This window comes from Lepidochelys kempii, chromosome 1 (assembly GCF_965140265.1).
Source record: "Lepidochelys kempii isolate rLepKem1 chromosome 1, rLepKem1.hap2, whole genome shotgun sequence".
Classification (NCBI taxonomy): Eukaryota; Metazoa; Chordata; order Testudines; family Cheloniidae; genus Lepidochelys; species Lepidochelys kempii.
This window is the reverse complement of record NC_133256.1, coordinates 162,935,963-162,950,756: the sequence shown is the minus strand read 5'-3', so window position 1 is coordinate 162,950,756 and position 14,794 is coordinate 162,935,963. Positions and strand designations below refer to the sequence as shown.

The 14,794-nt window shown below is 47.0% G+C and overlaps 1 protein-coding gene across 1 annotated transcript; it reads right to left on the bottom strand.

Moving 5' to 3' along the window:
* Window positions 1–10,378: 10,378 nt before the first annotated feature.
* SMIM34 (small integral membrane protein 34) lies at window positions 10,379–12,409 on the bottom strand. Its single transcript, XM_073328551.1, has 2 exons — window positions 12,218–12,409; window positions 10,379–11,222 (listed from the first exon to the last, which is right to left on the bottom strand). Exons 1-2 carry the CDS (start codon window positions 12,231–12,233, stop codon window positions 10,783–10,785), a joined length of 456 nt encoding a protein of 151 aa, XP_073184652.1. The 5' UTR covers window positions 12,234–12,409; the 3' UTR covers window positions 10,379–10,782.
* Between the last annotated feature and the right edge of the window lie 2,385 nt (window positions 12,410–14,794).

The following is a 14,794-nucleotide window of genomic DNA, read 5'->3' as shown; positions in this document are numbered from 1 at the left end:
AGTTCCAAGCACAGTTCCCATAATCAGGGTAATAACAATTTATTCTTCCTGCCCCAATAACAGAGACACTGGGGATCCCACAGCAGCCAAAGTGACCATTTGGGCAGCTATGGCCTCATTCTAGGCAGGGTGGGTGTGTCTATGCAAATGAGATCGCCCCCTGAAGTTCTTTTCCACAACTTGCCACACCTCACCACCAGATGTCAGGGTGGAGCTCATCCTGACACTGCTTACATGCGTATTGATGACATGTACCTATGCACATATGTTTCCTTGTGGTGTACCTGTTAAGTCTGTGGGTACAAATTGGAGAAAAAAAACCCATGCCATTCTCCGTTGTCTATTGGTCTAGATAAAAGGCTAGATAAGTGGGTACTTATCTATTTAGGTAACAAGATATAGATCAACTTTGCTTTCTGAGTAAAAGGTCTTAATATAGATATGCTAACTTTGCCTTAGGTTAACATACAGGATATGGCCTGTAGGTCTCTTGCATTACAGCCAAACTTACTTTAATATAAATCTATAAACCTATTACAATAAACCAAATACTTAAACTATAAGAAAAGATATATATATATATACAAGCAAGCAGGTTAGTCCTATAGGCTACACCCCTTCCACCTTTTGTCTACTTAGATTGTAAGCTCCTGGAGGCAGGGGCTGTCCATCACTTTGTGTTTGTACGCTGCCTTCCACAAAAAGAAAAGGAGTACTTGTGGCACCTTAGAGACTAACCAATTTATTTGAGCATAAGCTTCCGTGAGCTACAGATGCATCCGATGAAGTGAGCTGTAGCTCACGAAAGCTCATGCTCAAATAAATTGGTTAGTCTCCAAGGTGCCACAAGTACTCCTTTTCTTTTTGCGAATACAGACTAACACGGCTGTTACTCTGAAACCTGCCTTCCACAAAGAGGCCTTGATCTCAGCTAGGGTCTCTAGGTGACACTGTAAAACAAATAATAAATAACAGTCTTAACATTTGTCTAAGATCCACTGAAAATGTTCAAATGAAGGTGTCCAAAGTTAAACACCTAAATAAGTGGCCTGATTTCCAGAGGTGCTAAGCAACTGCAGTTCCCACCTAATGAGCTGAGACCAATGAAACAGCAAGTACTCAGAACATAAGAACAGCCATACTGGGTCAGACGAATATATCCATCTAGCCCAGTATCCTGTCTTCCGACAGCAGCCAATGCCAGGTACCCCAGAGGGAATGAACAGAACAGACAATCATCAGTGATCCATACCCTGTTGCCCATTCCCAGCTTCTGGCAAACAGAGGCTAGGGACACTCAGAGCATGATGTTCTATCCAAGACCGTCCTGGCTAATAGCCATTGATGGGCCTATCCTCCATGAACTTACATATTTTTTTTTCAATCCTGTTACAGTTTTGGCCTTCACAACGTCCTCTGGCAACAATTTCCACAGGTTGACTGTGCACTGTGTGAAGAAGTATTTCCTTTTGTTTGTTTTAAACCTGCTGTCTATTAATTCCATTGGGTGACCCCTAATTCTTGTGTTATAAGAAGGAATAAATAACACTTCCTTATTCACTTTCTCCACACCATTCACAATTTTATAGCCCTTTATCATATCCCCTCTTAGTCATCCCTTTTCCAAGCAGAACAGTCCCAATGTCTTTAATTTCTCCTCATATGGAAGCCATTCCATACCTTTCATTATTTTTGTTGCCCTTCCCTGTACTTTTCCCAATTCTAATATATCTTTTTTGAGATGGGATGTCTACAGCTGCATGCAATATTTAAGATGTGGGCATACCATTGATTTATATAGTGTCATTATGGTATTTTCTGTCTTATTATCTATTCCTTTCCTAATGAGTCCCAACATTCTGTTCACTTTTTTGGCTGCAGCTGCACATTGAGTGGATGTTTTCAGAGATCTATCCACAATGACTCCAAGATCTCTTTCTTTAGCAATTTTTGACCCCATCATTTTGTATGCATAGTTGGGATTCTGTTTTCCAATGTGCATTTATCAACACGGAATTTCAATCTGCCATTTTGTTGCCCAGTCACCCTGTTTAGTGCAATCCCTTTGTAACTCTTTGCAGTCTACTTAGTACCTATGAAGGGCAGGCTGCTTCTTTAAATGCCTAAAGGGAGTTAAGCTCTCAAGTTTGAAAAATATGGCCCAGGTGAAGAGAAGATAAAGCTCCTGCACTTATCTCAAATGGTCTAGTGTTCATCTTCAACATAGAAAGTACAAAGATGGTGGGAAGAGGTGGGATGGGGCTGGGCTTCAGGGGAAGGGGAAGTGCAAAGGCAGGGTCCTGAGGGATGGAGTGGTGTGGGGGCAGGGACTGAAGGGGAAGGGATGACACAGGGGGCAGGGCCATGGTTCAGGCACCGGTGGCCCCCCCACTTTTAGGAAGCTTCCGCCGCTCTTGCAGGTAGTTCCATTTACTGTGTGTGGAGTCAGGAACTGCTCAGCCTAGGAAAAGATATCAGAACCTTCTCCACAGTTTGTCTATGAAAATGAATAAGTAGATGTGAATTAACATACCAAAAAAAATAATAAAAATCAAAGACGCTACATAGAACAAACAAAGAGATGGAAATGAAGATTTCTCATAACACATAGATGTAAATATCCACAAATATACCATAATAGCTATCAAACCTATCTTTCTGTCTATATGTTCATATGGCGTGAAGTTCCTACAAGGCCTATGCCCCACTTAAGTTTGTCCTCTACACAGGGATGAATTTCACCTCCTGAGGGCAAGTTTAACGAAGTCCTTAGTGGAAATGGGCCCAGGCCAAAGCCCAAGATGTGAATGTTTTTGAATATTGGAGAAGTTCAGATCTGGATTTAAAGTCTGTGACTCAAAGCCCCTCTCATTTACTTACTTTGGGGAAATTTCAGAATTTCCTGTGGAATGGGAATTCTTAGTTCCAACCAGCTCTATTCCTTACTTGTATCATCCATGTCTCCTCCTATTAGAAACAATCCTGCAAGGCCATGAATATTGGCTAACCACTCAGGCCAAATGGGCAACACTGGTTTCAAAAGCAGGATAATGTTTCCAAGGAGAGTAATTGGGAGGTGGTATTCCTGTTGAACCAAAATGGAACAAATAACGGAGGTGCTCACAGAAATCAAAGGTAACCAAAAGGACTTAAAGCAAGAGTTGAAGACTTTACAAAATAAATTAAAACAAGACCTAAAACAAGAGCTGGCAATGTCTCAAAAAAGAATTAAACTATATCTGCTGGTTTCCCAGAAAGGACTGAGAGAAGATGACCTGCAGTCGGAGATAAAATCTTTGCTGGAGCAGAAGCTACGTAGTGTCTGGCCATTTTTGGAAACCCAACTACAAAATTCCCAGGCTGGATTGGCAAGATTGGCAATGAGTAACCTGACCCATTATGAACCAAAAGGTTTTCCAGAAAAGAGAAGAGCCCAGAAAATCTTTGGTCATCTTTGAACTTGTTAACAGAGATAAGCTGCGGACTCTGATAGATGGGATGAAAACCAAGGCAGCCAGTTCTCTGAGACTCCAACAAACGGTCCCAGGCAACTGGGAAGGATGTCATGGTAGACAGCATGAAAAGCAGCACAGAGACGAGAAACAGAAAGAAAGAAAGAAAGAAAGAAAGAAAGAAAGAAAGAAAGAAAGAAAGAAAGAAAGAAAGAAAGCCTGATGAGAGGAGATCACTTAATCCCCTCCCCCCTCAAGGTGTGGCAGGTTCTGCCCCAGGTTGGGCTGTAGAGCAATGGCTGCTGTGCAATTTTAACTGAAAACCATTTTGTTTTGTCATATTTTCTTCTGAGTTTGAGAAAAGGAAGGAATCAGAAAGTGTCATATGAGTATCAGCTGCATTTATGCCTCAAATTCTTAGAGTTTCAGCTGTATCAGGTTCTCTTTTTTTGCAGCATGCTGCAGAGAGTTAGGTTGGTGGGGGGAGGGATAGCTCAGTGGTTTGAGCATTGGCCTACTAAACCCAGGGTTGTGAGTTCAATCCTTGAGGGGGCCATTTAGGGATCTTGGGCAAAAATTGGGGATTGGTCCTGCCTTGAGCAGAGGGTTGGACTAGATGACCTCCTGAGGGCCCTTCCAACCCTGATATTCTATGATTCAGTGGATAGGGAGCTAGCCCTTAGAGAGTTGGGTTCTATTGCCCCACATGGACTTCTTGTATGACCACATGGCAGTGCCTTAGGGACAGAGTTTCAAAAGTTTTTAGGCATCTAGTGGGATTTACAAAGCACCTAACCTCCTTGGTGCTTTTGAAAATCCCACTAGGTGTCTAAATATCTTTGAAAAACTGGCCTTTAGTTTCTCTGTGCCTCAGTGTCCCATCTGTACAATGGGGATAACAGCCCTACTCTACCTCACAGAGAGGCTGTGAGGAGAAATAGGTTAGACATTCTGAGGCGCTCAGATACTATGGTGATGGGGCCACATAAATACTACAGGTACAGTGGGAACCTCTCTATACCACTGCTAGCCCTTCCCTTGGTTTTGGCCCCTTCTTTTCACCTATGCCCCTCAAATCTACCACTTTTGTGAATGTAACCTTGGCTCAGAGGGCTTGACTGTATTTCTTCTGAGTCCCCTGCATTCTCTCTTCAAACACCTCCCACACCCTGCAGAGGGACTCCTGTTTTACAGGCTCATGTAACAACTTACAGATTCTAAATTTAATTACAAGCCCTTTCTTATCTTAATCACCCTGCCTCTGTTTGTAAATAAAATACTGACTCCCTGCCCCGGGGGCACCTCTCCTCTGCAGAACTCACATTCCACACAAATGCTGTGGTGCAGTTAAGAGCTCCACCTGGGTACACACCTCCTGTACAAAACTTGGGGTGGGGGGAGGAGACCCCCCCGCCTCCCTTAAATGGCTTTCCTGATCAGGCCTTGCTATGTGACTCACTGCCTTGGGTGGTGGCTTCCATTGTTTTCAGCTATCTCACTGCATAAAGGGGCTTAATTTCTCCTTCTAGTTAGCCTGAAAGAAAGGTGCTTAGCACACTTATCAGCTTTCACCAGGCCTCTGATTCTCTATAGACAATCAAAGACTTAGTGGCAACCATCTATACCTTTCAGCATAACAGCACCACCCATTTCAGCTCTGACTATGGTCCTGATGGAGTTTAAAATGATGACACCCTGAATGACCTATCCCAGATAGAAAGAAAATAAATAATGTAACAGTGCATTAATTATTTACATATTGTCTTTCTGTCAGGACATTTGACATCGCCAACACAAATCAGTGTTACCCCTCCCCAACCAAATTTCAGACTGGAAATAAGGTATACATTTTCTAAAAGCTCTGCCCTAGAATTATTTGGGGGAAGTTCTATGGCCTGTGTTATACAGCAGGTCAGACGAGAAGCTCTCAATGGTCCCTTCTAGCCTTGAAATCCATGCACCTCCTTGGAGCGTTCCTTTTCCTGCCTGATCTCCTTTCATCCAAATGAGAGGGGCCATTTTTAATGGACTTCTGAAGAGTATCCATTGTTTCTTTTGAGCTGGAATAGACTTTGCCCAGTCTGTTTTCATGGGGAATTCATCACTGTCACAACTCCTTGAGCCTCAGCTTTCACAGCTACATTGTCCGTTTCTGGGGACAGACACACTGAGATTCAGGCTCACTCAAACGGCCCATGCCATAAAAGAAGCCCAGGAAGCAGGTCAGAATTGGGAGCAGAGTCACAGAAGCAGCCCAGGGAGAGCAGATCCTGTGCTGGGAGCAGAGCTGTAGCCACAGAGCCAGCTGTGGTGAGCAACTGGGGCCAGCCAAGGGGGGACCCTGGGCAAAGGCCCAGCACAGAAAGGCACCCCCAGCCAAGGGTCCTTGCAGGCCAGACTGGGAGGGGGATCTTAACCTGACGGGGGGCTGATGTTGGGAAGAAGGGTCCCACCACCCAAAGCCCGGAGGTGTGTGGCCACCACCACAGCAAGTGTCCAACCCACAGCATCCCTACAGCACAGCCAAGGCCTGAGAAGGAGGCCTGGGGAAGAAAACTGTTGTAAATGTCCTGTTTTACCAATTCCTTTGGCTGGCCCAATTCCATATCTAGGTAGCTGACTTCCATCATGGTCTGCAACCCTTTGAATTTCCTCACCGGGGATTTTTTTAGCTCCTTAAATCCTTGTATAGGATTTATTTGGGTCCTAAGACTACATCCAAAGTTAGCCCCTCTGGATCTGGCACGGCTCCACTCCCCAGTTCAGCTTGGGCCCCTGCTGTCTCCTTAGCTCGGCCCCACTCTGTCTGCCCCAGGCAATTCCAGCTCACATGGAGGACGGGACCCATCCAGGCCTCCTGACTCCCTGATTAGCCTGCCCGCCCCGTCATTCAGGCTGAGCTGGAGCATTGGCCTCTCCCCATTGCTCCTGGAGACTGTCAGTCTCAGGGTCCTGATTCCCCATCGACCCTTCCCCTTTTAGTACTGGGAGCTAGCCAACCAAAACACCCCCACTGAATGTTAGTAAGGGGGCAACAGTCCCCTTACAATTAGATGGCTGAGATATTTAAGTATGAAGTGTATAGTTACTGAGCACATGTTATGACATGTTCACTGTGATGTTAATATCTGTGAGTGGAGGCGCTGATGGCAATAGAAGTTTTACTTGATTAAGGACTAGAAGACGTGATGCTCCAAATTTCTGTCAAGAGGAAGAGCTGCCAAGAGCTCCTGCCTGCAGTGGTCCTGATATACCTCAGAAGTCTCAATTTTTTTTCTCAACTTTAAAATGTGGAATGTTCTTGGTGTTCGGTTTTAAATAGTCTCCTGTGAAAACTGCAATCACTGTAGTGTTGTGTTTAAGAGACTTCTGGAAAGTAACTAGCCTTTAAACAGAAGTGAAAGTGACCTGAAACTGTTAGTTTCACTCTGGTTTAAAGTCAGTTTCTAGTCTATTATTTGTAAGGCTGAGAGTCTGTCAGGGAGGTCACAAATTCCGTGACTTTCCATGACCTCCGTGACTTCTGCAGTGGCCAGTGCTGGCTCAGGGGCTGCCTGAGCCGGGCAGCCCCTGGGCCAGCAGCAGCAGTTTGGGTGTGTGGGAGGGGGCTAGGGGCAGGGGGTTGGGGAGTGCGGTGGAGGGGCACTTACCTTGGGGTGGGAGGTTCCCTGGCTCCCACTGCCATGGACCCCCTGCAGCTCCTAGTGGCAGGGGGCGTGCTGCCCGCGCCCGCAGGCCCCGCCCCCACAGCTCCCGGTTCCTGGCCAATGGGAGCTGCGGCAGCCGGTGCTTCTGGCAGGAGTTGCAAAGCCCCTGCCTTGGCCCCTGCCTCTGCTGCCTAAGAGCTGCAGGGATGCGGAGCCAGGTAGGAAGCCCCTGCCAGCCTCGCCAACCCCCCCACTCTCTTCCCCAGTACCAGCCAGGATCCCGGGCTGCACACCACAACCAGGCTCCCCCTCTCCCAGCACCCGCAGTGCCCCCAGACTGCCCCCCCCCACAGAGCAATCGCGGCCCCCCCCCCTCCAAGTTTTAGTCAGGGTGGATTTTTTTAGTAAAAGTCCTGGACAGATCACGGGCCTGTGAATTTTTGTTTATGGCTCATGACCTGTGCATGACGTTTACTAAAAATAGCTGCGACTGAAATGTAGCCTTAATTATCTGTAATAGGGCAACACTGCTAGACCCCCCCCCCCCCCGGGTAGGTGCAGTATAAACTCATAGGGCCTTGCCCTAGTAGGATATTTTCAAAGTTAAATGATCTATTCCAAGCTTGGTGAACTGCAAAAAGGTGATAGAAAGTAATCTAGATTTTTCTACAATTGTTTCAATTGTTATACTCAAGAATTAGCAACAAAGTAAGAATATACATTAAAATTTTAACCCTAACAAGTGTCCATTAAGTGATTTGACACAAGATGTCAGAACATGTTAATATTAGACCTGAGTGCATCTAATATTTAATTTTCTTTCTTTATATAGGAATTATATAAAGTGTGTTCCAGTCAGCCAATTTCTAAATTATTATCTGAAAAAAATGCTAGCGTTTTCAGGTACCTAAGTAGCCCCTGGAATCATGGTTAAAATTGTCCCCTCCCCCCCAAATCTGAAATGGCACCCCCGGCCTGATCAGAAGCTAAGTTATATGGATGGTGGGATCCCCTATTGCAAACACAAGGGGTAGGCTACGGGATTGGCTGTCAAACTGTATGTGCACTAGAGGCAAAAATTCCTTGACAAGGCTATTGGACAGTGAAAGAAGCAGTTTTGAGTGTGGCCATGGGTGCAGAGAGATAGAGGGACTGCACTGATGGAAGGGGGCAAACCTGGAAATTGTGAGCAAGGAAACTGCCTGCTTTTGTTAGTTTCTGCATGTTCATGGAAACAGGCCTTGGCGTACACTCTTTTTTAAAAAACAGGCTTGCACCAAAGAAATATCATCCATTTCTTCTCCTAACTGAAACAGCCCTGCAAGGCCATAAATACTGGCTAGCTTCTCGGGCCAAAGGGGCAACAATATGTATAGTAGGTATTTCGGAGGCATTTAAGGCTGTGATCCTCCCCCTCTCTCACTGAAAAATGTCCAGGAGGGATAGGCTGACTCGGCAAACCCCACTGCAGTTGAAGTGTGTGGCATTTCAGAGGGACTATCCCTTAGTGGAGGAGGCCAGGGCTTTGTGGCCCAGCAGAGGTGGCCATGGGCATTTGCCCTCCAACATCATGAAGGCTGTGGTTCTTGGGGCATCTATCCAACCTAGTTACTGCTTGCTAAGCTACCCTCCTTTCCAGGGCAAATGTCAGAACGTGTTAATATTAGACGTGAGTGCATCTAAAGCCGTCATGCATTCTGCTGCCACTGGAACCCCATCTGTGTTTGTACCCTACTTCCTGCTTGCCACAAGGAAGCAGGAGTGGAGGATTCCTGTCAGCTTCCGCTGGCTGGGCTAGTATTAAATGCAGAGGGAATTCTCAAATGAAATTCCACTGGAATTGTTGTGGGAAGTGCCACAGTGCCTGATAACAGCTCTTCTGCTTCGCCACACCACCCCCTAGCCATAACTATTAACCTCATCCACAGGCCACTGAAGTCAACAAAGTGAATCCCATAGATTTGAATGGGCTTTCAACAGGAGCGCCAGAACCAGGGGGGCCATGTCCCCCCCCCACTTTTAAATATGGGCAGGCCATGCCTGTCCACTTTTTAATAAGGACGTAGTAGCCTAGGGCAGGTGCACAGCGGCAGCAGCAGTGCTGATAAGGTGATCAGCTCCCACACTGCAAAATGTTGTCCCTGCTAGTGGCACCGGCCTCTTCCCGGTGTGTGTGGGGGAGGGGGGCTGAGGTGGGCCTTAGCTCCCTCTCGCCGTGGAGCTCCCCCACTCATCCTCTTCCCCCAAGGCCTCCTGACCCCTGGCCAGGCCAGAAGTTGAAGCTGGAACCAGGCCATGGTAAGAGCCACCCAGGGAGCCTGGGCTGCTGTGGAAAGCCCCGGACCCTCCACCTGCCCTGGGCAGCACAGTCCAGGGGGTGGGGACATGGGCCAGGGGCTGCTCCCTGGGCAGCTCTGACCATGGCCTAGCTCTGGTTTCCAGCCTGGCCAGGACGTGGGGCCTCAGGGGAAAGAGGAAGAGTAGAAGGTGGGGCCACAGTTCCAGCACCAGTAGCCCCTCCTATTTCTACATACAAAGGAGCTTCCTGGGGGATGGGAGGAATTATGCCAAATTCCGTCCCCAGACCAGTTTGGAGAACACTCCTGCCAACAAAGCGCTGTTCATATTGGCACTTTTTGTTGGTAAAACTTTTGTCATTTGGGGGTGGTTTTTTTTAACACCCCTGAATGACAAAAGTTTTGCTGACGAAGTGCCAGTGTAGACAAAGCCTAAGGAAAAAGAGGTAGGGTGAGGCAGTTGGAGATGGATTCTATTACAGCTTGTCTGGCTCATGGCACTGGCTTGGCCAGAATGGACTATGGCTTAATCTCTGCGTCTCTTTGCTCACCTAAGGACTTTCAGATGCTGTATGCCAGGTGACTAATAACCTGCTACCTTATTTTGAGAAGGCTCCCTGGTGTCACTGCAAATACTCCCTGAGAGCATTGCGCCCTGAAGGGGTACAGTACAAGCCTCCCACAGGAGTCTGGTTTGTCTGGATTTGTTGCAGGGAGTCACCGAGGGAGAGTCAGGGATCGCTGTTGCTTAAGGACTAGTCTCAGAGCCTTGGAGATGATAGGCCTGCCCTAGTGGAAATGTGCAGGTCCCTGGGCCTGGCACATTAAAGGGCTCACTCCCAAGACACTGGTTACAGGTGGAGGCACAGACAAGACCCTGTGGATCCATAGCAGTCCTGCCTTAGACCACAGCATCATTTGCCAGAGACTATTGGCGGTCTTTATTTTTGTATAGTATACAGCCATGAAGAGGTGGCTGGTGCTAACCAAATAAATAAATAACGAACAATAATAATAATGCCAACACGGCTAGAAAAACCACTAGCGCATGCAGTGACAAGACAGGAGCATAAGGAGGGAGGCATTTCATTCTTTTGAGAGACGCATTATAAAAACACATTAGAAAAGAGAATATAAAAGAGTCACACAAGTTTGGACTTGATTTCCAGTCACTTCTGCACAGGCCCAGCACTGGCATCACAAGGGCATTATGTTGCACTTCAGGATTGAGGAGGTGCTTTCACAGCTGCATGTGGGAAGCTTGCACCATACAGAGCTGTGCTATGTCCTGACATTAGACAGTGATACCAGTATCTCACTTTTGTGAACAATAAAATCATCTTTCGATTCCTGTTCCTTCTTTAAAGAAGGCCCATCAATGCTCTTTCATACGTTTCTCAGAGCTGCTTCTTGGCTTGGTGTCTCAGGCTCATTGTTATTACTGTCAGTTTTTTGCCGTTCCCTAGTGTTGCTGGGGTCCACCATCACTTCGTCGCTAATTGTTACCGACGTGTCTTTGCTTTCTTTTCTCTGAAGTCCTCTTTCAATTCCCTGGCTGTTAAACTTCCCAGAATAGAGATAGTCAATGTAGTTTTCAGGCTTGTTGGAAACAATATTGCTGATCATCAGGGAGAAAAGGAGGAAGCCAAAAAATCCAACGATGATAAGGATGTAAAAAGAGGCTGTTATCTCCTCTTGCTCCTTCAAGGCCGGGCTGGTGAAATTATTGAGCCTAACGTTTTTCCTCTCTTCCACGTACATCTCGAGAAAATTCTGCAGAACAGAGTTTGTTTCTGAATGATTGAAATCCATTTTATGATTCCACTCTGGAAATGAAGAAAGCAACTGTAAGGAGCCTATTTCATGCTTTCGGCTTCCTCAAGGACAGCTCTGAACTGACACTGATATGAACACATTTTAGAATACTTTCCCCGCCCCAAGTCAAAACAAGTAATAACCACAGTTGGTATGTACTGACCACAATCTACCGTTCTTCCATGCACAGAACTTCCCATAAAGTCAGCAAGGGGTTCATGCAAAAATCAAGGGGTGAACGTATTGGCTATTACACTGGTAAAGCAAACAGAAAACTCCATGGAGGGGATTCTCTTTTCACAGTGCTTGAATCAGAATCAACTCTATTGCAATCAGTGGCATTACACCAGTGTGCAACATGCATGTACAATATCTAGCACAATGGGGCCCTGATCTGTGATGGGGGTTGGTAGGTATTACTGTACTAAAAATAATAAATGATTATTAATAATAACACTAAGTGAGAGGCAAACAAAAGCTGTATTCTACCTTTGTTCAATGAGTGGATGTACCATTGACAGCTGTGATGGTACCAAGTTAGCTACAAGTTTTTTTGTCCAGTTAGTGCCCACACTGTACGCACAGAAGCCTCTCTGACATCCTTCATAAATAGAAGCCACCATTTCTCTCCCCTATATGACCAGTAACTCACTTCTTTCCTTTGTCCTTGATTCTCTGAGGATATTACAGTCCAGATCCTCAGCTGGTACTGCACAAATCTGTGTAGCAACACTGACTTAGATGGAGACATGCTGATTTATGCCAGCTGAGGATCCGGCCCCTTCTATTGATTCCCCCACTAGAAAACAGTCAGAGCCAATTCATATCATATGAAACCAAAGTAACACTTATTTTAAAGAAGTACAGGAGATCAAGAACCAAAATAAAAATAAGTTAAATATCAAACATCTGAGGTGGGCAATAGAGAAAGCTCCTTCAAACCAGCACTGCCCTTTAATCACAGCAAAGTCATGCAAGCCATTCAGCAGTATTAAATATGGGTTACCCGGGGAAGAGATCATGCTCAGGACCCAACCTCAGGGCAGGCTGCATCTCCAGTTAGAACCTTCCTCTTCCCTTCCAGCCAGCTTGCCTGGACCCTCTCTCCCTGGAGAGCTGTTTTATAGCATCTCCTCACCCTGTGAAGACGATTACTCCTGACTGAAGACAGTATGCCATTTCCTCTCCAGCCCCTTTCCTGGTGAGTATTAGGAAGCCTGATCAACTGAAATGCTAACTGCGACTGGGCACATGAAGTTGCCGGAACATCCTGAATGACTCAGGTTAACGATCACTGGTTAACCTTCTCCCTCCCTCTTTGGGACTATTATCTTTTAATGGCTGTGTTTACCTTGCCTTCATGGTTGTGACTGGGCCATTTGGAATGCTATTAACATTCAAATAGCCCCTATGACCCGAGTCCAGTGTGTGACTTTTCCACTTCACACCAGACACATTCATAATAGCAAGCACAGATTTACAAGCACAAGGACAGGTACCGAAAATGTAGCAGGTGGATTATAATAAATCACAACCTCAGTGGGCATTTGGGACAAATATCAATGGTAGATCAATTTAGATTGGTACAAATACATCCTTACAAAATACAGATATCTATCTATATCTATATAGATAGATATATAGATACACACATACATACATATATATAGTGACAGGGTCGAGCCAGATGGCTATAGGAGAGTAATAGAAAGCAGATACATTAGCCCCAGGTTCAGTAGGTCCCTTTTCTCTGGGTAAGGTATCAGGGAAGGTTCCAGAACAATCAGGAACCTTCTGGAGACAATTAAGACAGGCTGATTAGAACACCTGCAGCCAATCAAGAAGCTGCTAGAATCAATTAAGGCAGGCTAATCAGGGCACCTGGGTTTTAAAAAGGAGCTCACTTCAGTTTGTGGTGTGCGTGCGAGGAGTTGGGAGCAAGAGGCAGTAGGAGCTGAGAGTGAGAACACGGACTGTTGGAGGATTGAGGTGTACAAGCATTATCAGACACCAGGAGGAAGGTCCTATGGTGAGAATAAAGAAGGTGTTGGGAGGAGGCCCTGGGGAAGTAGCCCAGGGAGTTGTAGCTGTCACACAGCTGTTCCAGGAGGCACTCTAGACAGCTGCATTCCACAGGGTCCTGGGCTGGAACCCGGAGTAGAGGGCGGGCCCGGGTTCCTCCCAAATCCTCCCAACTCCTGGTCAGACACAGGAGGAATCGACCTGGACTGTGAATTCAGAAAAACAGCCAAGCTGAGGGCTGCCGTGAAGCTTCAAGGTGAGCAAACCTGCGAATAAGCGCAAGACCCACCAAGGTAGCACAGGAACTTTGTCACAACTGGTGTCGGAAGTGGGATCTGGTGTCCACAGCGCGGCAGAAGAAGGAGGGTGTTTGGAAGGGAAAAAAAAAAAAAGAGGGTCTATTTTTATTTTTTTCACCACAATGGAGGAGGTAGTGCAGGCACTGATACAAGCCACGGCTGCCCAGCAAGAGGCTACTCGTATCCAGGCAGCCACCCAACAGGAGGCAGTGCGGCTGCAGCAAGAGACTAATCACCTGCTGATGGACCAGGCTGCTCAAGACCAGGCTATGTTGCGGGAACTGGTAAACCAGGTAAAGGCCCTTACAGAGCTGAACCGCGGCCACGATGGGACGCAGATCATTCGGGACAGCAATTGGCTGCAGAAAATGACGTGGAAGGATGATGTAGAGGCATACCTCCTGGCCTTTGAGAGGACAGCCCTGCAGGAGGCTTGGCCCCGACAACAGTGGTCTGGCATCCTCGCTCCATTCCTGTGTGGGGAGGCCCAGAAGGCCTACTGTGATTTGCCTGAAGAGGCTACGGCAGATTATCCCCAGCTGAAAGCAGAGATCCTGGCCAGATCTGGGGTAATGACCGCAGTGTGGGCCCAGTGATATCATGAGTGGAGGTACCAGGAAAACAAAACCTCGCGGTCCCAATTATATGACCTCATCCGTCTCTCATGAAAGTGGTTACGAACTGAGTCCCGGAGTCTGGAGGAGATATTAGAGGTTCTGGTCATAAACCGGTACATGAGAGGACTACCGCCAGACCTTCACGCCTGGGCAAGCCAGAACGAACCCTCCACCTATGACGAGGTTGACGCGCTGGTAGAAAGGCGAAGGACGGCGAGGGAGCTGACCCGACCAGTTAAAGAAGAAGCATTCTGGGTTAAACTAGCAGCACCAAGCCCTAGAGCTTGGGTGACTGGGCCACCAGGAGAACCCAGGTGGAAAGAGAGAGGGGCTGAAGGCCCACCAGAAGCCACAAAGAGTTGGAGCACTGAGGGAGAAGAGGACCGTGATGTTAGACTACCCAAACCCAGAGACCAGGGAACACCTAGGGCTCCATACAGATGTTACACCTGCAGGGAGTGGGGACACATAGCTGCACAGTGTCCCAATGCCGAGGAGCCTATGCAGTGTAACCTGGGGAACTGGGCAGACCCATGGGGGGGGTCTCACTAACCCCACATATGTACACTAGACCAGTGAAGCTAAATGGGATAGAGACCACAGCACTGGTTGATTCGGGGAGTGCTATCACACTGGTCTCGGGGA